The sequence below is a fragment of the Eleutherodactylus coqui genome, chromosome 2 (assembly GCF_035609145.1).
Source record: "Eleutherodactylus coqui strain aEleCoq1 chromosome 2, aEleCoq1.hap1, whole genome shotgun sequence".
In the NCBI taxonomy this organism is placed as follows: Eukaryota; Metazoa; Chordata; class Amphibia; order Anura; family Eleutherodactylidae; genus Eleutherodactylus; species Eleutherodactylus coqui.
In genome coordinates, this window is record NC_089838.1 from 300,054,840 (window position 1) to 300,082,564 (window position 27,725).

The 27,725-nt window shown below is 47.5% G+C and overlaps 1 protein-coding gene across 2 annotated transcripts; it reads right to left on the minus strand.

The window, feature by feature from the left end:
• Positions 1–1,216: 1,216 nt before the first annotated feature.
• On the minus strand, positions 1,217–26,995 carry FHIP2B (FHF complex subunit HOOK interacting protein 2B). Of its 2 annotated transcripts, XM_066593470.1 has the most exons (17): positions 26,853–26,995; positions 20,555–20,633; positions 19,643–19,845; positions 18,282–18,386; positions 17,743–17,865; positions 16,364–16,483; positions 15,151–15,353; positions 14,943–15,054; positions 14,779–14,855; positions 14,480–14,669; positions 11,852–12,012; positions 11,559–11,675; positions 11,364–11,442; positions 7,421–7,567; positions 5,015–5,155; positions 4,059–4,159; positions 1,217–1,850 (listed from the first exon to the last, which is right to left on the minus strand). In XM_066593470.1, exons 1-17 carry the CDS (start codon positions 26,895–26,897, stop codon positions 1,748–1,750), a joined length of 2,106 nt encoding a protein of 701 aa, XP_066449567.1. In that variant the 5' UTR covers positions 26,898–26,995; the 3' UTR covers positions 1,217–1,747. The 2 variants fall into 2 exon arrangements, with proteins under 2 accessions (XP_066449567.1, XP_066449568.1); XM_066593471.1 differs by lacking the exon at positions 20,555–20,633 and having other exon boundaries at positions 26,853–26,972.
• Between the last annotated feature and the right edge of the window lie 730 nt (positions 26,996–27,725).

Consider the following 27,725-nt stretch of genomic DNA (forward strand, 5'->3'; position numbering starts at 1 on the left):
CGCGGCCGGAGGGTCACTTTAAAAGTTGACTTTATAATTGATGTGGCCACTAAAAGTCTTAATAAAGGCACAATGACTCCTTGCTCCCATGTCCTACGTACATCTGTCAGCAGTTTTGCACAGGCAGAGGTACAATCACTGGCGATCAGTGGAGCCTATACTGAGCTGGTGCATGCAACAAACATCCACCTCAAATGAAGAATCCCCAAAACATACAAGTCCCTCAGTCACTCTTTGTGCTAAATGGTTCAACATATGAAATGGTAATCTAGTTATGAAACGGTAACTTTTTATCGCTAGATTGCAGGGTCACCAAGTTAATTCGCCATTGGGGTCTGGGATAGCTGGGTGATCGCCCCAAAAACTTCTATATATTAAGCTTTGATGCAAGTTGTATGAGAGCACAGTGCAAGCGGTCATTGTGCAGACTGAAACAATATACAAAGGAAGGCCATCCTAGCAGTGCACAGAGTCCAGCCGATCAGAGCGGTGTTAAAAGGAAACAGTCATCACCTTTGACCTCCATAAACTACATTATAGGGTTCGAAGGTTAAAAAACGGGGAGTCTGGGGAGCCGTGTTCCAGTGCTGTGTCCCCACAAAGTTAGTGTGCGTAAACAGTGTGACACTTTTCAGAAGGCTCTGAGCATACACTCACTCATTTATCTCCCCGTTCCCTCATCTTTGAACCCTATGACATAGTTTGTGGGCCTCAAAGGTGATGACAGGGTCCCTTTAACCCTTTCCAATCCACTGACGTCTGAAGACATTCTGATTAAAGGCTGTACAGCTCCGATGCCAGAAGACGTCCGGCAGGGTATTCTTACTGTATATTACTGGCTGCTCTGTTGTCCCATACCGCAGTACTGGCTCTAGCCAGCAGATGGCGCCATTGTATAATGGCAGAAAGAGAAAGCTCCCTAGGAAATCCTGAATCCAAAATTGGATTGCAAAGGGTTAAGCATCATTTATGTTATCACAACTAAAAGATAAAAGTCCCATAGTGATGCTTTGGTAAAGGCGAAACGTCAGCCCATGTGAATCTTTCACGGCGGAATATTCTGCAGTGTCCTGTGGAATATTCCGCCCTGCGTGGACGGCCCTTAGGGTCCTCTACACATAGCATTGTAGTGGCACAAACTGCCGCCATAAGAACACACTGTCTTTTCTACCACAATGGCCCTCAGGACGGCCTATAAACTGAAATGAAAAGGAAGTCCACATAAACACATTTATTTACATGGAGCAAAGAGGAGCTCAGTGGCAGGACGGAAATAGGTTAAAAGAGCTCTGTACCTCTATGCCAGAAGGAGGGGGGAAATATCAAAAGCAAATATCCAAACTGTCTGCCCACCAGAGCCAGCGATCGTCGAGGAGCATAAAAAAAAAGCAACCAAAACTATAAAAATAAACCCTGCATGCACACTGCCGGATAATAAGGAATAAAATAAGAAGAAACACGATAATTAATGATGACCGGGAGATGTAGCAGCACGGTAAGACTGAGGAGATCTACCAAAACAGCCACCAGGGGGCGAAGTGGACCCCATTATTATGGAAGCCCCAAAAAGCTGTCGTACTATAAAACTGGAAGAGGCCCAGCTCCTCCATGGAGCCGCCAGGGACCTGGAAATAAGGCACAGTAAGCTTATAGAGACAAAGTCTTGGGGGTCTCCGCAAAGGAGACATTAGAGCTATTGCACTTGAGTTCATGGCCATTTCCATGTCACATGATTGTCACTATAGGATTAGACTCCGAGAGGATGGTGGGTCACACAGGCTGCCGCCGCCAGCTCCTTGCAGAACTCCTCCAGGACTACCACTCCTTTGCAGAGAGTTTCATGTCCCAACCTGCAGGGAGAGACACCGATAAATACAGCATATTGATAGAGCAGGTGAGTCCCATCATCGTGTGATCCTCTCCATAACGCTTTGGAATGTGCTATAGGAATACTACCTCTTGGGTAAAATAAGAACAATCGGTAATTTGCGGTGTAAATGAGCCTTAAAGAAGACTTCTCAGGTCAGCAGGGCCATCTGCATAGCTTTGCACAAATGTCCCTTTTCCCCCTCTACCGCCTCCCCTTGCCCTCTGATGCTGTGAATGTATCATGTGGGCAAATAGGCTGCCCACCCGACACATTCACACTAAGAAAAGCCCATACAGGAGAATGGGAGGGAGTAGAGAGACAGTTATAGTAAGAGGGGCTGCAGCTGCAAAGCTATGCAGCCGGCTCCGCTGACATGATTATGTTTAAAGGGGCTGTGTGAGATTAGTAAACATAGTTTGTAGTATTACCAGCACCACTCTTGTACATAGGTTGTGTCTGGTATTGCAGCTCAGCCCTATTTCAGCTAATATGTGCAAAACCTGGAGCAGCCCAAGAGTAGCGCTGTGTATGGAAAAACACAATTACATAATATATTTAAAGCGCAACTAAACTTTTTAAAAACTTCTGACATGTCACAATGTCATGAGGGAGCTGAGAATTCCACCGGAGGATTATAAGCACTCAACTGAGTGCTATGCCTCTTCTGTTGTGATCGTTCTGCAGTGTACAGGCACATAGTCGGTATTATTGTATCTGGTCACCACCAGGAAGTACTTGTGGAGCCCAGAATGACAGGCAGGTGACGCCCCTGTAGCTGATTGGCTGCATAGGTGGCTGGCGTGCAGGTCCTGGCAGGGCACTAAGGTTCTCCCACAGCTGCAACAGTGGGAGTGCCAGCGGCAGGACATGGAGAGGATCCAGAGGCGGCAGAGAAGAACAGCAGCAAGCTTGGGAGTAGTGGCACAACATCCAGAGGCAGTGGCAACAGTCAGACCGCCAGGAGGCACGACATCCACAGGCAGAGGCAACAGTCGGAACACCGAGGGTAGCAGGAGATGCAGAAGATGCACACTCTGCAGCAGCAGGAAAGGACAGCAGCAAGGCTGTGAGCAATGACAGGACATGCAGAGCCAGCGGTGACAGGAGAGGCACAGCGGTCAGTAATCCCCCAAGTGCAGCGGCAAAGCTCCGAGCTGCTGCGGTGCTGGCAGGAGACACAGTAGCAGCGGTGCAAGCACAGCCGGAGCAGTGAGGGAGTGGAGCCAGTGTCTCAATGCAGGGGGATTGCTGCAGCGCGGAGGTGCTGGCTACTGGTTGCCATGGGGAGATGCTAGGGGGATGGCTGCTCCAGGGAAACACCTAGCAGCAGCATCTGTATAGATTGTTGCGTGGGCTGCACGGTTAGGGTGAGTACTTGCATGTTACCTCTGTAACATGCAAGTATTTACAGCTAATAATTTAAGCCTAACCCGAACCCTAACCGCCCAGCCCAGGCAACAATCTATACGGACGCTGCTGCTAGGACCTTACAGAAGTCACCCAATCGGAAGCTAGGTGTGTGACAGGGGCGTTCCTGCATTCAAGCCCTGTCACACCCCTAACTTCCGGTGGTGACAGGATACAATAATACCCACATAGACTTTTTATTGAGCCCATACACCAACCCTAGCACAGATGAAAAGAGCTGAATAAGCACAACGCCTGATAAGTGAGGGGCTCAGCCTCCCAACAGATCACTATGGCATGTTAGAAATTGTCTAAAATTTTAGTTACATTGTACAGGTTCTCCATGGCAGAGCTTCCTCACAGGCAATGCACAATACTGGGATCTTACTGTTTCTCAAGAAAACATAGCAACTGTAAAACGTAGAATATGGAGTAACGGTGCGCTTAGACAGAACGATTAAGGCTTACAAAATGAATGAAAGTGAATGATAATTTTACACGCAAGCCAACGACTGAATGACAAATGAGAATCCTGAAGTTCTCATTGATCATTCTGTTTCAGCCGGGATAAGAAGGAGTGCCGCCTCGTTCACTTGTCGGGCAGTTTAAACCCCGATCGTTCAGCGCTTTACATCCCTCTGTGAAACGCTGAACGATAAGTGAATGAGAACTGAATGATTCAACGACAATTGTGCGGTCTATACAGTCAGCCCAAGCGCGGATCAGCTGGAGAGGACATGAGATTCTCGTTCTGTCTAAAAGGGCCATAAGATATACTCACGGTTCAACAGGAGTTTCTCCCGTCAATTGTCTTCTAACCAGGATCAGCATCTCCTGGAAATTCGATATTCGCTGAGATCGCTGAGCGAGATCTGCAACCACCTACAGGTAACAAGCATCCATACAAAAGGTGAGAGAAGACACTAAGAGGGGGAGGGGCATATGGATTAGCAAATATATACATGACTGATCATATATAATCCACCTGGATGTAAAATCTCATATGTACATATATCATGCAAGCAGTGTAAGTGCGATGCCGCACATTTGCTGTGATTTTGATACCAGAAGACTGAAGAACACCTTGTCTGCTGACTGCCTCTCATGGCTACTTAGGGTGGCTTTACACGGGACAACTACCGCCCAAATAAGTGTGACAAGTGATAATTAGCTCACCAGTCACTAGTCAGTTCATTTTTGCTCACCTAGGAAATACATCGCTGGTTGATCAAATGCCATCTGCTGTAAAAAGTCACAGTCGTACATACTTGAATGACTTGCGAACAAATTTGCATGGGGATCCCCCCAAAAAGTCGGGTAACAACTAAAGAACAATAAGTGATGTAAATGTCCATTAGCACTTTACCAGCTTCATTTGTTTATAAAAGGGCCTCCTGGAGCTGTGTGCAGAGCACAACATGTGGTCTGAGCTCTGCACACAGCTCCATTGTTCTTGCAGAGACTATCGGCAGAATACATTGTAATCTTCTGGCACCAGTTGAGAACACAGCGTGCGGTTTCAGTTATCTTTCTCTGGCTGAGCAATGGATTTTAAGCTCACCTTAAAATCATCATTCAGCCGAAGAGTGAACGATGGAAGTGTTTACACGCAACGATTATCGCTCATATGCCATCGTTTGACCAAACTTTGAGCTATAATCGTTGCGTGTAAATAGGCCTTTAATCCAAAGAGTAGAGATCCTGAATCTGGACTGCAGATTGCCCCTGGATACTCACCCGTACAAGCACAGAGAAGAGAGTCCGTGCGCCCGGGGCCAGGTTGATGAATGGATTAAGAAGATATTCCTGGATGTGTGGGTGAGGAAAGAGGGCTATACGGGTGAGCAGAGAGGTGACCTGCAGATTTACTTCGTACGGCTGAAAGACAGAAGAGAGAATACCGAATGATCTGCGTTAGTACTTAAGCTGCATGAGGATGTCATTTTACGGGACATAAACATAAAGACGCATCAATGGCAATGCGGTGAACAATGGTGTATGGCAGAGGAGGATTGGCACAGGGTGGGGCGTTTTCTGGTATTGCAACATGAAGCTATATTTTCTGCTCCAAGGACCTGGAGAGATTACCTGAGGACTGATGCAGGAAATTGTCAATTTAAAGGGTTGCCCTATCAGGTAAAATAAGTCCGCTCGTGTCCCGCTTGTTACGGCACTCTGCCCCCCGAGCGCCAGGTGGGGTGCCCTGAACGTCCCGCACCCCACTGTCCCTGCCTACTTGCCTCGGCCCTGGCTAACGCCAGGCGGACAACTGGGTGGCGGTCCCTGCTCTGGCTAGGGACCTGGCGACTACCTAGATGGAACTACTAACAGGGGACAGAGTGCCGACAGAAGAGGCAGGTGGAACAGACCAACAGAACTTACAAGGCAGAGTCAGGCTGGAGATGGAGCTCACAGGCAAACTGGAAGGACACTGACTAGCAACTAGAGCAGACTGAGCCAGACCTGACTAGAGGCTAACAGAACCAATAACTGGCAGTGAGCTCAGGTCACTGCCAGCCTTTTAACTTCAAGCCTCCGCCCATGGGCGGAGAGTGGGAGGAGCCGACTCTCCCACTGTTGCATATGGAAGGTGGAGGAGAGCGGGCGGCACCCTAGGGGCGGACACGCCCATGCCGCTGCACGCTGGCTGCTCCATGCCGCCGGGAGAGCCCCGACAGCAGAGCTCCAGGACGCCGGAGCCGACATCGGAGCGGTGCGCGCCGGCCGCGGGACCCAGCGCCGCCCTGCATGGTAACATCGCTGTATTCAGGGCAGAGAACCATTGAAAAGGTCTTCCCTAAATTTTGAGCACAACCATGCATCATGTGGTCAACCTGCAACGTGGCAGTAGGAATGTATTCGGTCCAAGGAGAGCAGTTAGTCACCGGGGAGCTTCGATGCAAACATCCTGCTAAAACGGTTTCTTTTGCAGTAGGCCCCTTTCACACGGACGACAGCAATATAGTCGCGAGAAAATCGAAGCGATATCGCATCTGTGGTCTGTGCGATAACGTGATTTTGTGTCGCTACAAAGATGCGCGACTTTAGCTGTTGGTTTGCCGCTGTATCTGCCCAGATAGGCTAATTTCACACAGGCGAGCGCGATATCGGGCCTCATACAACGCTCAGGAATGTGCGATGTCCCCATCACTTTTGGGGAGTTGCAATCCTCGTATTGCACGCCGTGCGATGTATTTTCCGGCTCCATTGAAAACAATCAGCACAAATCTTGCGCAATTTTCCCGTCTGTGTGAAAGCTGCTTTACTGTGAAAGGAGGGGGGCGGGCTTTAACATAACATGATATCATGGTGTGCCGTGCCATCAGGGTCGTTTATTTACACTTGAATGAAGGCCCTTGTACATGGAACGATCATCAGACAATCATTTAAATGAACGATCATCATTCAGTGTTCGCTTATCGTTCATTTTTTCAGGCAGAAAAATAATCTTTGTCTCATTCACTAATCGTTAAGTTTAAATACCGATCGTTCAGTCGTTCTCATTCACGAATACAGTGAATGTGAAAGACTGAACGATTTATCGTCTGCCCGTATAAACCGGCTGCATGAAATGGTACAATTTCATAACCAGTCTGTCAAAAGCACCCTAAGGCCGAATACCCATGGATGGATTATCGCTGTTGAATTCAAAGCAATGGTAAGAGATTCTCCGCTGCCCAAGAGCGGAAATCAACTGCGATTTTTCCACGCAGGGGAGAATCGTGGCATGTTCTAATTTGTGTTAAATCGCACGGGCGGCTTCTATTGCAGTCAATGGAAGCTGTCCATCCTGTGATACTTCCGCTGTGAGAACAGTGGAAGTATTGTGGGTCATCGAGTCACCGCCCTGTGTCAGCACGTCATGCGCTGCACTGCGCATGCGCGCTGGCCAAGATGTTTGCAACAGATCCAGAGAGGGGAGTATGGGGTCTCTGGGGGGCACCGGCTCTGATTCCGCTGCGAAATTTCACAGTCGGAATCCCACCCGGCCGTTGGCATGAAACCTAAGTGTGGAGATCAGCATCAAGACATGCAGGTAATTAAACTGGTGGTTAATAAAAACCAAATGGTTAGTTTACAAATGCTGAAGATGTATCAACATTGATGTGAGGGGTTGGAGTGAAAACTTAGGAGAGACATTACCTGGTCTAGGATACTCCCTAGGCGATTAAGCAGAGTCTCAAGGAAAAGCCCCTCATAGAATTCATCCTGTCCTGAGTGTCCGCTACTCGGTGGTTGCAGTGACAGCGGCCATCCCCACGATGATGCCTGCGTACAGCAGCTGTGGTACTGTGTAAAAAGTAAAGCAAACCAAAGATGACATTAAATACAATACCCCTGCCACCGATAAAGGGGTTCTAGAACTTCAGGATGTTGTAAACTGAAACTGTAGTGTGGGCGACATGGCTTATTAACCCCCTAGCAGTCTACCTGCCTCTAACATAAAAATTGGAATTACCACCTTGAAATAGTTACTTTTAATTGCAGATATTGAATTTCTGCCTCATGTAAATGTACGTGCTGCCCAATTCATGCCCCTTGGGGTACATTCAGACATTGCGGTTTTTCTGCAGCAGAAAATGTGTGTCAAATTTCACATCAAAATCCATGTCAAAATCTGCAGCATTTGGTGTGAATTCTGATGTGGATCTGCAGCAGACCTTCTGCCTTCAAATGAAAGTGTGAAATCTGCTGCGGATCCGCATCAAAATCCGCATAAAACAGTGTGGATCCGCACCACAATCTGTCACATGTGAACGTACCCTATGTGCATATTAACCCTTTAATCACGTAGTCGATTCTGACATTAAAGACTAACAAAAATGTTCACCCCTCTCCATTCCGGTGAGCGGACAGCTGTGCAAGGCTGAGCATTTTATGTATTTGTTGTTATTTAACTTAGCATTTAGGCCTCATGTCCGCGGCACGCACGGATCTCGTGCACGGAATCCAGCCTGTGCCGCGGCCAGTAACTCTGCTTACCTGTTTTCACCAGCATCTGCGTGGATCCCTCCACTTCCGGGTTCGCTGTACTGCGCATGGCCCTCATGGCTCGCCGTTGGACATGCGCAGTACAGTTTTTTTCACCAAATCTCCTGCTTTCCCGCAGATCCGTGGTCTGCCTGCAGTATCAGCTGCAGGCGTGCCGCGGATCAGACGGCTTCCATTAACTTCAATGGAAGCGGTCAGTGCAGGAATCCGCAAAAAATGGTGCATGCAGCGATTTTTTCAAACGGTCCACAAATCAAATCCACCCGTGGACATCGGGCCTTAACCCCTTAACGACCAATGACGTACCTGGTACGTCATGGAGCGTCGGGGTATGTATGAAGAGAGGTTGCGATGCAACCTCTCTTCATACAGTGCGGGCATCAGCTGTTTATAACAGCTGACATCCGCGGGCAATAGCCGCGCGCGGCCGATCGCGGCTATTAACCATTTAAATGCCCCGAACGATGTTCGGGGGTCCCGCACGGCCCCCCCGCGGTGAGATCGGGAGAGCCGTGCATTTGTGTCATGGCAGCCGGGGGCCTAATGAAAGGCCCCAGGGCTGCCTTAGCAGACTGCCTATCAAGCCGTCCCCGTGGGGTGGCTTCATAGGCTGCCTGTCAAAAAGCAATATGACGTAATGCTATAGCATTACGTCATACTGCAGGAGCGATCAAAGCATCGCATCTTAAAGTCCCCCAGGGGGACTTCAAAGTAAAGTAAAAAAAAAAAAATCAATAAAGTTTTTTTTTTTATTGAAAAAAAAAAAAAGTTGTAAAAGTTTAAATCACCCCCCTTTTGCCATATCTATTATTAAAAAATCTAAATAATAAATTAAAAATATGTATTTGGTATCACCGCGTCCGTAAAAGTCCGAACTATCAAAGTACCACATAATTTTTCCCGCACGGTGAACGTCGTTCGAAAAAAGAAATGAAGAACGCCAGAAATGCATTTTTTTAGTTACCCTGTCTCCCAGAAAAAACGCAATAAAAAGCGATCAAAAAGTCGTATGTTTTCCAAAACGGTACTATCAGAAACTACAGGACATCCCGCAAAAAATGAAACCTTGCTCAACTACGTCGACGGAAAAATAAAAAAGTTATTGCGCGCACAAAATGACCGCAGAAAATAATTGAAAAAATTTTTATGTCTTTAAAAAAAAAAAAGAGGAGTATAGTAAAAAAAAACCTATACAAGTTTGGCATCGTAGTAATCGGACCGACCCATAGAATAAAGTTATCATGTCGTTTTTGTTGCCATTTGTGCGCCGTAGAAGCAAGACGCACTAAAAGATGGCAAAATGTCGTTTTTTTTTCATTTTACTCCACTTAGAATTTTTTACAAGTTTTTCAGTACATTATATGGTACCGTATATACCGGCGTATAAGACGACTTTTGAACCCCGAAAAATCTGCTCTGAAGTCGGGGGTCGTCTTATGCGCCGGTAATACAAAAAAAAAAAGTGTAAAAAAAAAAAAATCATTACTCACCTCCCCCGGCGTTCTGTCGCGCTCTGGCAGGATGTCGCTCGCTCCTCGTCCCCGGCGCAGCATTGCTTTCTGAATGCGGGGCTTGAAATCCCCGCTTCCAGAAAGCTAATACACACGCCGGCAGCCATGACAGCATTGAATGGCTGTGATTGGCTGAAGGCGCACGTGTTAGCAATTACACCCATTCAATGATGTCATTGAATAGTGTGATTGGCTGAAGCCACGTGTGTTTTAGCCAATCACAGCCATTCAATGATGTCATGGCTGCCGGCGTGTGTATTAGCTTTCTGGAAGCGGGGATTTCAAGCCCCGCATTCAGAAAGCAATGCTGCGCCGGGGACGAGGAGCGAGCGACATCCTGCCGGAGCGCGACAGAACGCCGGGGGAGGTGAGTAATGAATTTTTTTTTTCTCCACTGTATACCGGCGTATAAGGTGAAAGTTGGGGGGTCGTCTTATACGCCCCGTCGCCTTATACGCCGGTATATACGGTACTTTAAATAGCACCCTTGAAAAATACAACTCGTCCCGCAAAAAACAAGCCCTCATACAGCGACGTGGATGGATAAATAAAGGAGTTATGATTTTTTTAAAGGGGGGAGGAAAAAACGAAAATGGAAAAAGAAAAATGCCCGCGTCATTAAGGGGTTAATGTTCATTTTTCGCTTTCTACAGCAATAAGTGCCAAAATTAATAGATTTACATTTTTTTCCTGCCGAAAACCCTCAAACCTTTTAGCCATTTGTTTTCTTTTTTGTTTACCACCTTGCAACCACTTGTATACCACTGAGAGGAGTTCACTAATTATGGATTAAATTACAGCTTGCAATGAACTCATTTATAGCTGTATAAACCTGTATGCTACTAGCTTCCCCCCAGTTATTATTTGACTCTACTGCCAATGTAAGGGTCCATTTGTATGGGTGCTTAAGTGCTTGACAGTCATCCCAGAGATAATCGCTTCTTGCTTTCACACAAGAGCGATGATCGTTCAGTGAACGGCGGTGGAACGCGCAAGAGAGCGCTTCAGACTGCCTGCCTCCATTCATAGTAGACAGACAGTCGTTCATAGATAAATGACTGCCTGATTACACACGCCGAGTGTCATTTGGTTTTATACCTGCAGAAACTGATCAATGAACAATAATTCATTCACTTGTTCGGTCACGAACTATTATCACTCAGTTCTGCACGATCCAGCAATGAACTGAAGGAAAATCCTTTAGTACACTGGAGGAGTTCCAGGGCAGCATAACAGGTTGAGGTACATAAGAAAATAAAATATGTGAACAATGTGGAGAAGCACAAAGTGGTGGAAATGAAGGAGAGGCACTGGAACACTGATAAGGAGCAGGAACAAACGGGCAAACCGTAATCTACAGCATGCAGCTCCCCCTCCGGAGAGAGAAGATGAAAGGCTGGGCAATGCGTTCCTTTGATACACTTTGCACAAACTTTGTTCAACTTTCCTTCAGTTGCTTCTCCTTCTAATCAGTGTTTGCTAATAGGAGGGTGTGAAGTAAGCAGCCATCCTACACTCATGGCACTTGGTCGAAAGCTTGTCATAAACTGTGTCTGCATGTGCGCAGAATGGAGCTGTCTCACCTGTACCAGAGCATCCTGCAGGTAAGTGTCAAACCCCGAGTCTGAAGATTTCATCTCCTCCGGAACAAGTGACAGGAAGCTGTAAAACAGAAGAGCCATTATTCAATCTACTAATCTATCGATTCTTTAGTAATACCCCTCCATATCATCGGCTTAGCTTGTTTCTATCCTTGGTTCACCTGCCTATCTCCTCACCTCCTGACACTTTGTTCTGCTCCTCCGGATTCTGTACCTCGCCCTTGGTTTCCATTATTGAGCCTCAGGCCTGTATCCGGAAAGCCGTCTGTGAAGTAGGGGTCTTCTTCCAGCTCACTGTAGGTGACAATAAGACCATTATCATCACTACAGATACATTACATAGGAGCTCCTAGTTTGACGGTCTGCACAAGGAGGAGGTCCAGAATAGTAGTTTTCAGTAATGGGGGACGGCTTCTCACCGCACCACCATTGTCTGAATGTACAAGTTAGGTAGAAATGCTGCTACTTACTCTGAGCCTTCAAAAGCTTCGCTGTCGTGTCCTCTGCTCTCCTCGTGGACTGCAGATATGTACCGCCTTGATTCCAGGTTACGTAGCACCAGACTGTACATGCACATCTTCTCAGGTAACTGCAGAATCTCCTCAAAGAGCCGTAGTGTAGTAAGACTTATCTGAGCAAACAGAAGGTCACTAAATAGCTCACTTAGACTTATGATGTGAACCCCAGCACATTCCCAGGTTAGCAGCCATGAGAAATCAACTTGCAAGGCAATGGGATATGGAAAGAGAGGCACACGGCAAAGCCAGATTCTGCATGCAGAATCCAGCTCTGGCAGCAGCGGCATTCGCACGTACCTGTCTTTCTTCGCTTCAGTTTTTTTTTTTCCAACCTGCTGGCTTTTCCCGAGTCATCGCCTAGCCATGACACAGAACCCACGACCTTTCCGCAAAGTCAATTGACTATTATTCTATTGACTTCAATGGACGTCGTCCGTGCAGAATCCACTCAAAAATGGAGCATGCTACAATTTTCCATCCGCGAAGGGAAACCGCAATTGGTTTCCGCTCATGAGCAGGAAGAATCACTTTTGCATAGCATGCTATGGACGATATAAAAACACAGAGGCGGATGCCCGCCCGCCCCAGATTCCGCAATGCAAATCTGCCCGTGTGCAGGCGGCCTTAAAGTAGCTTTCCCATATTATAAAGCAATAGCATATTGCTAGAATATGCCATCACTTTATGATCAGCAGGGCTCCGATCTCTGGGTCCCTCACCAATCCTGAGAATGAAGGAGTGGCACTGATTTAGTACGGAGTCCAATTTTTTTTCTCTGTAAAGCGGGCCTCCCAGCCACCTTGAAATGGGGCTGGCTGCACAGCAATGTGGCTGGGAGAGCCGCTGTGCTGGGAACTGTAGATGGCGCCATTCCCGGGAGCACTGCTATGCTAAGAAAAGAGAAAAGAAATGTGATGAGGACGCAGCACTATACCAGTTTTGAAAGGTTGAACCCCACTGATCCTAATGGCATACGCTCACCTCAAGAAATCAGGTGAGCGCTCGTTCCCCTGGCATCAGCGCTCACATCCTGAGTGCCATTAAACCAGGGATCCAGCCAATGAGAGGCTGCAGCGGTCACATGATGTTCTGTGTCATCATCAGTCACAACAATCAGCAGGACCTGGGCAGGTTTGCAGCTCTGGATCCTGATGCCATGGAGGACCAAGTATAGTTCGTGCTATTATTTCGATACAGGGGGTTCTATTGAAGCAGGTTTCACCAGTTATCAGATAAAAATCAAATAAAAAACAATCAAAAAAGTATGTATCCAAAAATGGAACCAATAAAAACTAAGGGCCACTTTGCAAAAATGAGCCTTCGCACATCGGTAACTATGAAATAAAAAATGTTATGGGGGTGAAGAGATGGCAGCAGAAAGCACATTTTTTTTCAAAAGGTATTTTTTAAGTAGCACCGCATAGAAAGAAAAACTACCGTATATACTAGAGTATAAGCAGAGTTTTTCAGCACATTTTGAAAAAGCCCCCCTCAGCTTATACTCGAGTTAGGTAAAAAAAAACAAAAAAAAAAAAACTCAATACTTACCTATCAGCCGGCGTCTGTGTCCTCAGCGGAATGCTGTCCCTGGCGGTGCGGCCAGCTGCTGCAGTCTTTTCCCCACTGTCTTCTCCCTGGCCTGCTTTTGAAATCTCTGCCATCAGCGATGTGATTGGATCAAGCACTGGCCAATCACAGCTGCGTCCGATAAACCAATCACAGCCATTCAGTAATGTCATTCTGAATGGCTGTGATTGGTTTATCGAGCGCCAGCTGTGATTGGCCAGCACTCGATCCAATCACATCGCTGACGGCGGGGATTTCAAAAGCAAACCAGGGAGAAGACAGCGTGCAGAAGACTGCAGCAGCTGGCCGCATCACGCTGGGGACACAGATGCCGGCTGATAGGAGAGTATTGCTTTTTTTTTTTTTAACCTACTAAATACTTGAGTATAGCTAGGCTTATACTTGAGTCAATACGTTTTACCAATTTTTTGTGGTAAAACGTATTGACTCGGCTTATACTCGGGTCGTCTAATACTCGAGTATATACATTTGGCAACTCCATAACCAAATCGATCCACAAAATAACATGTCATTTTAACTGCACTGTGACCACGATAAAAAAAAATTAAAAAATCGCCACCAGTCTCTCAAAAAATAGGACAATTGCCTTTTTTACATTTCACCCCACCAATTTTCTTTACCTTTGCCAATTTATTGTAGGCAGTGTTAAAATAGTACCACTGAAAAATACAATACATCCCGCGAAAAGTATGCCCACATGTAGATAGGTCATTGAAAAAATAGGAAAGTTAATTTTTGTGTTCCCTTCCCCCCCTGCCAAATAAAATAATAAACTGACGTGCATGCCTTATACCACATGTATTATGTGTTTTAGGAACTTTTTGTGACTTAAATAACAACATGCTGTCGGGAACACGAAGCCCAGCAGCTCATCCCAGTGATGCTCGCTCCTTTGCTGTTACACAGGAGCGAGTATCACACAGGAGCGAGTATCACTGGCATGCTGTTGTAACTCTGCTATATTTGTATATGACATGAAGGTGGACTTGTTACCTCATCAGACAAGTGGTTACACCTCTGGATGAGCTGAGTCCGCAGCGGTGGCCCATTGTCGTTCCTCTTCTCCGGACCTCTGTCTTCTCCCAGCAAGAAGTGGAGCAGTCTATGAGTTAATGGGGAAGGGTTCAGGTGCTGGAGCACTGCAGAAAGCAGAGCGGTGCTTCGTAGGATACGGAGCTCTGATCTACAGAAGGCAAAAAATCTGTCAGTCGATGTAACTTTATTAGTTAGGTATCTGGTTAGCTGCAGACATGCTTTCTCTCCGACCTACAAGTCCATCCCTAGATACTCACACATGAAGCAGTTCCTCCTGCAGGATCCCTCTCAGGTAATGTTCTGTTATGGAATCTGCTATTGTCACCGCGACCATCTATGAATACAACACAGGTAAAAATTAAGGAAGCAGCAACAATATGACCATCCTATGTAGTTACTAAAGCTGCCAGAAGGGGCTCACCTCGTGGGACTCCCTTAAGAGGGAACTACAGTATTGCACCCAGCATAGAAACCTCCTGACGGCTGCCACTTCAGGTGGCATGGCATTGTAGTGTTCACTGCTGACCTCAATCCTGTCAACCAAAGATAGCGATGAGCTTGGGGAACGGTGGAGAACGTGACCGCTATGCATTAACTTCTTGACTGTCTATAAGGCGACGTGCACTGACCTCCAATCGGTACCATCTGCAGCGGTAATGTCACACGGGTGAGTGTTCAGAGGAATCTCATTGTGTAGTTCACACAGACGTCGTACTACTTGCTGGCTCAGGTCACTCTGTGCAATCAGACGTGCGGGACCCTCCTGCTGAGCTGCATGCAGAACCCCGAAGAGCGCCTCCCGCGCACGCACCGCCAGGCGGCCTGTCTGTGACTGAGAGAAGCAAGATAGGTGACTGCAAAAGTCTTCATATTCTATAGATTATACTGATTATATCTCTACATTAGGTCTGCAATACGGTCCGCACAGTACGCTGCCTGTTGAATTAAATTGCCCCTCGTAAAATAAAGCTTTTGACCCCATTTGTCATTTTAAATGTATTGCATTTATAGGCGATGGAGCATTTCATATTCTATCACCAGCAAGGGGTGTGTGGGTGAACATACAGCTGACACACACGCTGGTATCATGTATCACTCCCCTCAGCAATCTGCGTGAGTTCCTCATGCTGCCACAAGGGTGCGCTAACACTGCAGTGTTTGTCTGTCTGCAGAGTACATCTGAAGAATGCGTTGGGTAAGCTTCCAGTGTATACCTCTAACATAGCCATAAAGCTCAGTGCCTACAGGAGAGGTATAGGTGGCGGGAGGAACCAACAGTCTTTTGTACTTAGCGTCTGCATCTTAGGCTGGGTTCACACGGGGCGGATTTGCCGCGGAAATTCCGTGTACGGAATTTCGCCGCGGCAAATCCGCATGCGGCCGCTAATCCCGGGATTAGCCAGCCATGTGGATGAGATTTCTCAGAAATCACGTCCACACGGGACGGCAAACCCTCTGCGGCTAAGCCGCAAGAAGCCGCTCCTGCGGCGCGGATTTGCCGAATGCAGCAGGTCTTTTTTTTTTCCCGCTGCGGCCGCGCTCTCCTCTATGGGAGCACCAGACGTAGCGGAAGAGCGAGCATCCGGGCCGCTTCAAAGCCGTTGCGGCTTTTTACGCGGCGGTTTTCCCGGCGGAGATGTCACGGTTTTTGCTGCAGCCAAACTGCGACATTTCCGTTGGGAATCTGCCCCGTGTGAACCCAGCCTTAGTGGTAGCAGCTATACCCAAGCTCATTCGGTTTTCCCAGTGACACGGATGGGAAACATACTTACAGGCCGATAAGATACTTTATTACCAATAATTACTGCTGCGAACATCTGACTCATATTACATTATGGTTACCTGACACAGGCACAGTCTCAGCACAGCCTTAAACAGGGACTGCTTAGGTTTTTGTTTGTTGGGCCCAGCTGCTCCCTCTTCCTCGCTTGCAGCAGACGAGTCGCCCTTCACATTCTCACTCTGTAATACAAGAAAACGCATTCCAATCACCGTACTGCGAAGTCATCTTAAATCCAGTGATGACCTAGTCTTCACCCTTTATCCAGGACTTAGGTCATCATTCATTAATTGGTGGGGGTCATTCAATGTTCGTTCAGACGAAAGAAATCGAGCGAAAATCGGCTCATGTAAATGCAGAAAAATTGTTTAGTATTCGTTCACATCCTCGTTATCGCTGAGTCTCAGTCAGCATAAAAAAAAACAAAAACCGCTGGATCTCGGGATTCTCGCTGGATGTAAACGCTCTCTGCTCAGCACTTCACATAGAAGGTGAAGCGCTGAGAGAGAAGCGAAGACCTTAGCCGTGAACGCTGCCTGTCTAAACGCTCTGCACGAACGCTCATGCAGTCATTTAGACCAGGGGTCCACAACTCCAGTCCTCGGGGACCCCAACAGGTCATGTTTTCAGGATATCCTATGGTAAGAACACGGGTGGCAATGTCTGAGGACTGACAATAATTACATCACCTGTGCAACACTGAGGAAATCCTGAAAACATGACCTGTTGGGGGCCCTGAGGACTGGAGTTGGGGAACACTGGTTTAGAGACTGTCATCCCGTTTAAATGGTCTATTACTGTACAAACAGCTGCATTGTCCTTTCTAGGGCTACAGGACTGATTGCACAGCAGTTGCTCAGTCCACGATCACGTCACCAGGAATCTAAATAAGGGAGATGGAATAAATCCTCCACAGTGCCGCCTATTGAAAGGCAGCATTCCTTCAGGCCAAAGTCAGAATTTTTATACAAAAAGTCTGATTTTGGCTTGAAGGAATGCTGCCTTCCAATAGGTGGCACTGTGGAGGATTTATTACATCTCCCTTATTTGCATATTACCCAGAGGAGCGTGCGTGGCCATTTGAGTCTCCTCACTTAGTTTATAGTATAGTTGCTCTCCCTAAGGAGAAAAGATAGCACTTCTGACCAGGAATCTAATCTTGACCTCAGAGATTAAAGGGTTAATTAACCAGGGTCAGCAGTCCCTCTGATCCAAACCATTAAAGCAGCAGCGAGGCTGTCAGACAAACGGGAACCTGCTCCAGGGCAGCATGGGACACTTGTGCATTGCCTATCTACAGTGCTGTAAAAATACATCACTCTAGAACAGGGCCCCTTAACGATTGTCGGAAAAGGCGTGCTGGCGGTCATGAACGGGTTAATCCAATACCTGATGTGGCTTGTACAGGTAAAACTAGGTATGTGTCTGGACATTTAGATACCTCCAGGACATGGCAGAGGAGCGATGGGTCCTTCTCTAGTTTGCTGCAGACAGAAATCAGGAATTGCAACTCCTCCCTATGTGCGGTGACTCCAACGGTATCTCCACCCAGCGCAATCAGCTTCTGTGGGCAGAAGGACAGAAGAGAGACAACATCATCTTGTAGATAGCAAAGCTTTCAATGACTAACAGATAGAATGAGGATGTTAATAGTTAAGGGCCGTCTTCTGCTGCAAAGAACAGCCAAAGCAGCTGAACATAGCCAAAAGGGCTCAGCGATCAGAGGAGCACTGCAGGTGATCGGGGCGGGAGGGGGGGGGGCACTTGGACCCCCACTGATCAACATTTTTGACATGTCAAAAGTTTTAGAAAAGTACAGCAACTCTTTATTAACCCCTTAAAAGTCAGATTGTCTTTTGGGCCTTAAACTCCCAGCTGAGGCTGCACTCCATATGTGATCCTGTACTTCTTTGGAACCATTTTCATATATAAACCTCATAGCTTCTGTAAATAAGAGGAATACGGTGAATTAAAACCTACTTGCACCGGTCGGTGAACATTGATGTAGTGCAGCAGGGGGCGCTGCACTTTGGTCAGAAGGCGACTGAAGAACACAAGAACTTGCTGTCTCATTCCCGGGGGGTACTGCGGGGAAGAAGAAGATAAGAGAAGGTTATGACAAACAAGCACAGAAAGAGAGAACACCCTGCGGCTCCTGACCAGATGTGACCTCACAATCTGATGTGATTACATGCGGCCGTGCTGGAGGGGCGCAGCTACAGCCATAAATAAATCAGGGGGCAGGTGAATTTAGTCCTTGTTCTGCACTCCTCCATCTGGTTTATGTGCTCCACCAGAGCTGCTACTTACCTTAGTATCTGGTTATCCCCTAAAATTACATCCAGTAACTCGTATCTGCAGAATCTTTGAATCTCTCATTACTTGTACATCTGCATAGCGGTAAGGACTCATGCTTATACCGTGATTCCCTGGAAGTAAGACCCTGTCTTATATTTATTTTTGCCCCAAAAGAAGTACGGGGGGTCTTATTTTTAGGGCATGTCTTATACTTTACCTAACAGGCGCCGTCCAGGTCCCTCCCGCTGGTCTCCGGAGCTCTTGCTTCAGTCCTCAGCAGCCGACAGAACATTGCTTCCTGGTAACAAGAGTTTGTAAACCCCTCCTGAAGGAAGCCACAGGTCTAATTGGTTCTTGAGCGCCACTGCTCAGCCAATGAATGCAGCGCTCTGAGAACCAATCACAGCCATCGCATTGAATGTGCCAGCCACCACACCAGCGCCAGCCTCCACCCAGTGCCGGCCACCACGCCGGCGCCTCCACCCAGTGCGGCCACCACGCCGGCGCCTCCACCCAGTGCGGCCACCACGCCGGCGCCTCCACCCAGTGCCGGCCACCACACTGATGCCTGTACAGTATAGAATACAATTTATACTCCTCACTCTCATCCATTAGACCCTCCACAGTGCTGCACCTCCCTGTATCTCCTACCTCATCTCTGTCTACCTCCCTACCCATACTCTCTGCTCTGCTAATGCTGCAGCAGTTCTCTGGAATGCTCTACCCCAGACAATGAGGTTAATCACCGATATTCACAGTTTTTCCTAAAAACACATCCACCATAATTCCTAATCTAACTCTTCTCCATTTACCCCTCTTGTACATTCTTCCTCAGAACCCGTTCACCTCACTGTATCCCCCCCACCCTATACATCCTGACACGCTCCATATCTGTATACACAGGCACTGACTGGTGACTTTACGTATACTACTGTGCTTTGTATAAGAGATGGCCGGACCCATATATACAGTTATCGGCACCTAGAAGCAGACATGACCTCTGTACATACAGCACAATGGGTGAACCCAGTACGTTTCCCTACCTCGGCTTTGGCCAGGGTGCAGAGGGTCTCCAGTATCTTGTGCTGCAGTAGATACTCCATGCAGGGTCCTGTATTGCCAGTACTGCTATTTCCATCCTCTTGGTTTTCTCTTGTGCCTAATTCATTTTCTTCGAACACAAGGATGTCCAGAAGCTGACGGAGCCGCCATGGGATATCGGTGTTACGGGCCGGACAGGACTCATCTGCAGAGGAAGACAAAATCTGATGTCGCCTATAGAAGAGCAATAGTCACGTTATCACGAGTCGGCCTTATTAACACGGCCCATATTCTGCCTGTCAGAGGCTGAATGGACCCAAACAGGTGTGTTTGTAGTCTGTTACTATGGAGACACATAGGTCTGCATAGGAACTGTACACATAAAAACAATAGGAACTTTTTTTCCACTAAATGAAGACTTTTTGCAAAGTTACTTCAATTTGTAATTTTAGTTTTATTGGTGAGAAAACGGTTGCTAAAGTATATGAACCCTTTATAATGCTCGCATCCAATGCTTTGAAAAAAATGTGCAGCCTCTACAGCGGGTATTTTCTAATACCAGATAGAAGATATGGTGCTTGCCATGGTGGGCCTGCCTGCTCCCTATAAGGGCAGGTGAAAGGAGTCAGGGTGGTTTCACGCCTGCGTTAGGGATTCCCCTTTCCTGCTCTGTTCGGGGAGCAGGACAGGGGTATCCCCACGGCCGAACGGTTCCTTCTCTTGACGAACCCTATTGACTATAATGGGTGTCCGTCCGCTTTATCCAGTATTCTGACCCGGAACTGTGACGGAACGCAGGTGTGACACCGGCATCAGAGCAGTTAGACGTAGGGCCTCCTATTCTGCAGAACAGCGGTATCAAGGGTTCTGCTAAGGAAGCATAAGCTGGGTCACTACGATGTATGCTCACTTACCGGTCGTCTCCAGGTAGTACTGGGTCACCCCTTTCCAGTGCTGTACAAAGGACTGCAGCAGGTCCTGAGCCGGCTCACGCTGCAAGAATACACATTTAGAGGTGAGCATTTACTGTCATTTTATTTCCACAACTCTGTACATTAAAGGGGTATTCCGGGCTACTATGTACATTAATGAGGTATTCCGGGCTACTATGTACATTAAAGGGGTATTCCGGGCTACTATGTACATTAAAGGGATATTCCGGGCTACTATGTACATTAAAGGGGTATTCCGGGCTACTATGTACATTAAAGGGGTATTCCGGGCTACTATGTACATTAAAGGGGTATTCCGGGCTACTATGTACATTAAAGGGGTATTCCGGGCTACTATGTACATTAAAGGGATATTCAGGGCTACTATGTACATTAAAGGGATATTCAGGGCTACTATGTACATAAAAGGGATATTCAGGGCTACTATGTACATTAAAGGGATATTCAGGGCTACTATGTACATTAAAGGGATATTCAGGGCTACTATGTACATTAAAGGGATATTCCGGGCTACTATGTACATTAAAGGGATATTCCGGGCTACTATGTACATTAAAGGGATATTCCGGGCTACTATGTACATTAAAGGGATATTCCGGGCTACTATGTACATTAAAGGGGTATTCCGGGCTACTATGTACATTAAAGGGGTATTCCGGGCTACTATGTACATTAAAGGGGTATTCCGGGCTACTATGTACATTAATGAGGTATTCCGGGCTACTATGTACATTAATGAGGTATTCCGGGCTACTATGTACATTAAAGAGGTATTCCGGGCTACTATGTACATTAAAGGGGTATTCCGGGCTACTATGTACATTAAAAGGATATTCCGGGCTACTATGTACATTAAAGGGGTATTCCGGGCTACTATGTACATTAAAGGGGTATTCCGGGCTACTATGTACATTAAAGGGGTATTCCGGGCTACTATGTACATTAATGGGGTATTCCGGGCTACTATGTACATTAATGAGGTATTCCGGGCTACTATGTACATTAATGAGGTATTCCGGGCTACTATGTACATTAATGAGGTATTCCGGGCTACTATGTACATTAATGAGGTATTCCGGGCTACTATGTACATTAATGAGGTATTCCGGGCTACTATGTACATTAATGGGGTATTCCGGGCTACTATGTACATTAAAGGGGTATTCCGGGCTACTATGTACATTAAAGGGGTATTCCGGGCTACTATGTACATTAAAGGGGTATTCCGGGCTACTATGTACATTAAAGGGGTATTCCGGGCTACTATGTACATTAAAGGGATATTCCGGGCTACTATGTACATTAAAGGGGTATTCCGGGCTACTATGTACATTAAAGGGATATTCCGGGCTACTATGTACATTAAAGGGATATTTCGGGCTACTATGTACATTAAAGGGATATTTCGGGCTATTACAGCTGATCAGCTATTCTCAGGATCAACTGATCATCCGACTCACTGTCAGTGCAGCAGAGCCAGACATTGCCATCAGTGGTCAGGGGAGGAACTGCACTAGCCGGCTCCACTCCCACTGAAATCAATGGGGGCGCTGCCTCCTATCACACTTCCTGCTGCTCATTATGGAGCGGACATCCATCGGTCTGGGAGGATTTAGTGGTCCTGCATTGAGCAGGAGGTTGGACGCAACGATTGATTTGGGATTTTAATCTCCGCTTTTCAAAAGCCATAACGTTTTTGTTTTTCCGTCCACACGGCCTTGTTTTTTGCGTGGAAAATTGTAGTTTTTAGGCTGGGTTCTCACGGGGCGGATTCTCGTCGGAAATCTCTTGGTTTGGCCGCAGCAAAAAACTGCGAGATTTCCACCGGGAGAACGGCTGCTTCAAAACCCGCGGCGCAGCGGTGGCTTCTGCCGCCTTAGCCGCAGCGGATTTGCCGTTCCGTGTGGACGAGATTTCTGAGATATCTCGTCCACATGGCTGGCTAATCCCGGGATTAGCGGCCGCATGCGGATTTGCCGCGGCAAAATTCCGCATGGAATTTCCGCGGCAAATCCGCCCCATGTGAACCCAGCCTTATTGGTAGATTTTTTGGCTACATATAAAACTTTTATGAAATGTTTTTGGAGGGCAGGGAGAAAAAAACATTAATTCTGGTTTGTTGTTTTACAGCGTTAGTCAGGCAGCGCAAATAACATGGTCATTTTTTTCTGCATGTTTGAATCATTAAAGCAATACCAATATTATATAATTTTTTCTTTTTTTTGGGGGGGGGGGGGGGCACTTTTGCACAATAAAAACCCTCTTTGTTGGAAAATATTATTTTCGGCATAGCTGCATTCAAAGTCGCAGAACTTTTTTTTATTTTTCCAACGCCGAAGCTCCGGAAGGACTTTGTGTGACGAGCTGCAGTTTTTACTGGCACCATTTTTGGGTACGCACGGCTTTCGTGATCACTTTTAGGCCCGGAATTCCGCAGCAATAACCCTCCATAGCATATTATGGAGAAACAATTCTTCGTGTCCAAGAGCGGCAATCAATTACGGCTTCCGCTCGCGGATGAAAAATCGCTGCATGCTCCATTTTCATGCGGTTCCCACACGGACGGCTTCCACTGAAATCAATTGAAGTTCTTCGACCCGCAGCCCGTATGCAGTGGACACCGCGGACGGGCCGCAGATTCTGTGGGAAAGCAGTTAAAAAAAAAAAGCGTACAGCGCATGTGCCCATCGCACCAGACAGCGCTTCCGCACACATTCGCAGTACAAAAAAAAGAAGACCCGGACAGGTGCGCAGGGCCGCCGGCCGCGGGATCTTAGGCCTTATTGTATATTTTTGGGAAGCAAAATAAATAATCAAAGCATTTTGTTTGTTTATTTCCTTTTTTTATTGCGTTTGTATGCAGGATAAAACGTGTGTCCAATATGTAGTGCAGGTCGTTACGGATGCAGCGATACCAAATATGGTTTTTTATTTGTTTTTTAAACAAAGAGGGGGAGGTGCACAAAAGATGTTGTTTTCTTTTACATTTTCTGTTTATGTCCCTGTAGGGGGCTTGAACCTGTAATGCTACGATTGCACTCATAATACACCGCAATACTTCTGTACGGCAATGCATTGACCCTCTGCGATTACATGGCGAAGGGCTGATGAGGTAAACATTGATTGCAGCATTTAACCCCTTAAGGACGCAACGATTTTTGGCGGATTTTCATCTCCATTTTTTAAAAGCCATAACTTTTTTATTTTCCCGTCGACGCGGCCGTATAAGGGCTTGTTTTTTGCGTGGCGAGCTGTAGTTCTTATTTGTACCATTTTGAGGTACATAGACTATATTGTAAAACTGTTATTTTTTTAAGATAGCAAGGAGAGAAAACGCATTAATTCTGCCATAGATTTTTGTTACAGCGTTAATCATGCAGCATAAATGACACAACACATTTTTTCTGCGGGTCGGTGCGGTTACAACGATACCAAAATGCTTATTTTTACTTCAGGTTTTTCCACTTTTCTGCAATAAAAACCCTTTTTTAACTTCTTATTTTTCAATGGACGGAGCTCTGTGAGGGCTTATGTTTTGCGAGACGAGTTGTAGTTTTTAGTGGTACTATTTTGGGGAAGCTTTTTTGATCACTTTTATTCGTTTTTTGGGAGGCAAAATGCAAAAAATTTGGGTATGCACAGCTTTCGTGATCACTTTTAGGCCCGGAATTTGCATTTTCCCTCAGTTTTTATGGGGGGTTTTTATCGCTTCTTGGGGGTTTTTTTAACATTTTTCTTTTTTGTACATTATTTTTATCTTTTTTTTTTTTTTTTTTTTTTTTAAACACACCATTTGTGTCCCTGTGGGGACTTACATCATATGATCCGATGATCGCTATGATAAGGCATTGCAGGACTTTTATCCTGTCATGCCTTATCGCTTGTATTAGCAATTACAGGCAATGCAGGATGCCTGTATTTGGCGTGACGCCATGGCAACCTGTTGGGCTCTCTCCTTGATTATATCGCGGGACTCCGATAACGTCACAAAGGGAGCGTGCTCCCTCTGTGAACCCTTCACATAGATCGCGGCAGGGAATGAGTTAATAGTGGGGGGTCGCTGTCCTGATGCACCCCCACTGTTGCAGGAGGAGGCCGGCTATCTGTGACAGCTGGCTCCCAATGCCGAATCTCTTCTGATCTCGCGCTATCCTCAGAGTGTTACTGTACGCCCTGTTGCGCTAAGCACCTCCCTGTCAGGACGTACAGTTATGCCCTGTAGCGCGGGGGGGTGGGGGTGGGGGGGTTGGATTAACAGCGGGGATCCCCATCCCCACTGTTGCAGCAGGAGGCTGGCTACCGGTCACAGGTGATTCCGCTGTGGATGGCGCAGGCTCAGCTTCATAGGACATGTTTACCTCCATTCCTGGCTAGGATGTACACTTACGTCCTGGGGCAGGAAGGGGTTAAAGGCGATGGATCCCTTTAGGGGCAATTGTTTTTCTCATGTAAGTATTTTTGGGCATTTTTGCCACAGGGTTTAATTTATAATGCTGCACATTTGTCTTCTGCAGCTGCTGCACATCGCTGTATATAGACCCCGCAGCTGTGCCCTGTGCGTGCCCGCAGGGCGAAGACACGCATCTCATGTACAGCCGAGGCTCCGTCCACACGGGCCATCGCCATTCTACCGCTAGCAAAATCCGCTTGCGGCAAAATCGAGTCTGCAATTTTTGAGCGTCAGCGATGCTTTTAAAAAAAACACCTCGCATCGCCTCGCCGCCGCCCGCGATAAAGTTCTGCAATTTTTTATCGCAAAAGTCAATAGGACTTTCTAATGGTAACCATGGCATCGTGATGCGCGTTACGTCCGCCGCGATAAAACGGAGGCTCCATAGGGAAACAAAGGATTTTTTAAAAACGCACATGGCAGGAGGACAGAGCCTGCCACGATTTTGTGTTCTTTCAACATCGCATCAGTGAAAACATCGCTAACGGGATGGAAACCGTCGTAAATCATTAGTTTCAAAATCTGCTTTTTTACTGATTCTTGCATCGCACAAAAATCGTGCGACTTTCTCGCCGTGAGACCGCCCTGAGGCTGTCACATCTGCGCTCAGGGTTTCGAGGGGCAGGAAATTAGATCCCCGCTGCCAAATGGCTCCGCAATTTGGATGGGACCGAGCAGCGCTGGTCGCAGCCCGTTGACTATAATGGCGCTCGTTGCTCGGCTGTCCGGTTTTTAGGAGGAAGAAAAAGCGCCGCCTGAAGTGCTTTTTCTCCGGTACGGCGAGCCGGATCTGCGACAAAACCTCCGGACGGACGTTACTACGCAGATGTGAAACCGGACTTAGGCTGGGAATCACGCCGCCATATGCGCTCGCCATCACTTTGCGAAGTTTGAAAACAATGGGGGATGCGAGGGCACGCACGAAAATCATCGCCCACGTGTGACCCCAGTCAAAAGAACGAGGTTCAGATTTGTGCGTCTCGCAATGTGCAGCGGCCTTAGCGATGGATTTCCAGGCAGACGGCAGGGGGTATGAGAGCCCCACCCCAGACTCTGCGCCCGTCATATGAGCCCATGACTCTGGTCGGACGGCACAGTATATGCCACGCTGCCTAACGCGGTTCATGGGGCACTCCGGATTACAACGTCCATTGTAGTTCTTTGTTTGGCTGCCAGTTTGTGAGAGGGTACGCCCGTCGGGGGGCGCTCTATGGCGGCACTTACTGACTAGCACTGTTTTCAGGGCATTACCTGGCTGGTACTATGTATGGAATAGAGGCATACTCTGGCACTGTGGGGGCACACTGTCTGGCACTGGTGTGGGGGCGCACTCTGTCAAGCGCTGCCTATGGGGGCATATGTTCTGTCTGACGTACTATGGAGTCACGCACTCTGGCTGGCAATATTTTTGAGGGCTGTATGTTCACGTGTGGCATTGTGTGGCACGGCCTGTCTGATGCCATTTAAGGGGGTCACTCTTTGCCAACATGAGGGCATTCTCTGCCTGACAGGGTTAATGGGGACACTCCTACTGGCAATGTTTACACAATAGGCGCACACTCTGGCTGGCACTGGGAGGTGAGGGCACACACTATGCCTGGCACTGGGAGTGCAGACTCTGACTGGCACTGTCTCCAGCCTGTGGCTCCCCAGCTTCTGCAGTACTACACCTCCTAGCGCGCACGCTGGGAGTTGTAGTCCCCCAGCAGCTGGCGCCCCCCCGCCAGGTTATGTTGCCCGCCTCCGGCCGCGCTGACGTCACGTGACCCGCTGTTCCCGGCGGTGTGACGTGGCCGGGCCTGCACTCACCGTGTCCACCGCCTGCTGCAGCAGAGCCCCGAGCCGGCTCCACATCGTCTCGGGTCCCTCAGTGGGCGCCGCCCGCCACCATAGTTATTGACATGACGGCGCAGCCTGCTCCGGGCACCGGGACTTCCTGACTGTTTCCCCGTCCCACCCTCTCCCGCTCCGCCCCCTGCACATGGCCGGGTGTCACCCAGCGGGGGCGGTCGGGGGGCTGGGGGATATGTAGGGGCAGACGAGGTTATTTCTGTGGGGTCCTGCACATTTTGGCTCCTCGCTGTAGTTTCCTGCGTATTTGCTCAGCCAGAGCCGCCATAGAAGTCAATGGTAGTCGGCGAATACACGCAAAATACCCTGGGAGACGCCACGCGCTGGTGAATACGCCGTGCGGGCGCAAAAAGTACAGTAAAATACGCCAATGTGCGCAAAAAAAAGTTCATTGCACAACTCCACTCATACGTGCGCGAATACAGATCCGCTGGTGTGCAGGGGCCTTTATTATTTTCCCGTTGACGTGGTTGTTTACGGGGCGGCCTGCGGTCTCTATTGGCCACCTCCGTTTATACAACTTTGTCTTCACTTTTTGTTACATTTTTTTCTTGGAGATGGTGACCAAAAACAGCGCAATTCTGAAGTATATATATTTTTCTGACAGCGATCACCATGCAGAGTAAATAATGCCTTACTAAGATGGAGGCAGCGACACCAAATATGGGTAGTTTAATACTTTTTTGAACTTTTATTCCTTTTTTTTAGTTAATAAAACTTTTTAAAACTGCTTTTTACATTTCCTTTCTTCGCCCCCCACAGGGGACTTGAACTTGTGATGGTTTGATTGCTTCTGCAGTATGACATAGTACAGTAGTATCACATCATACC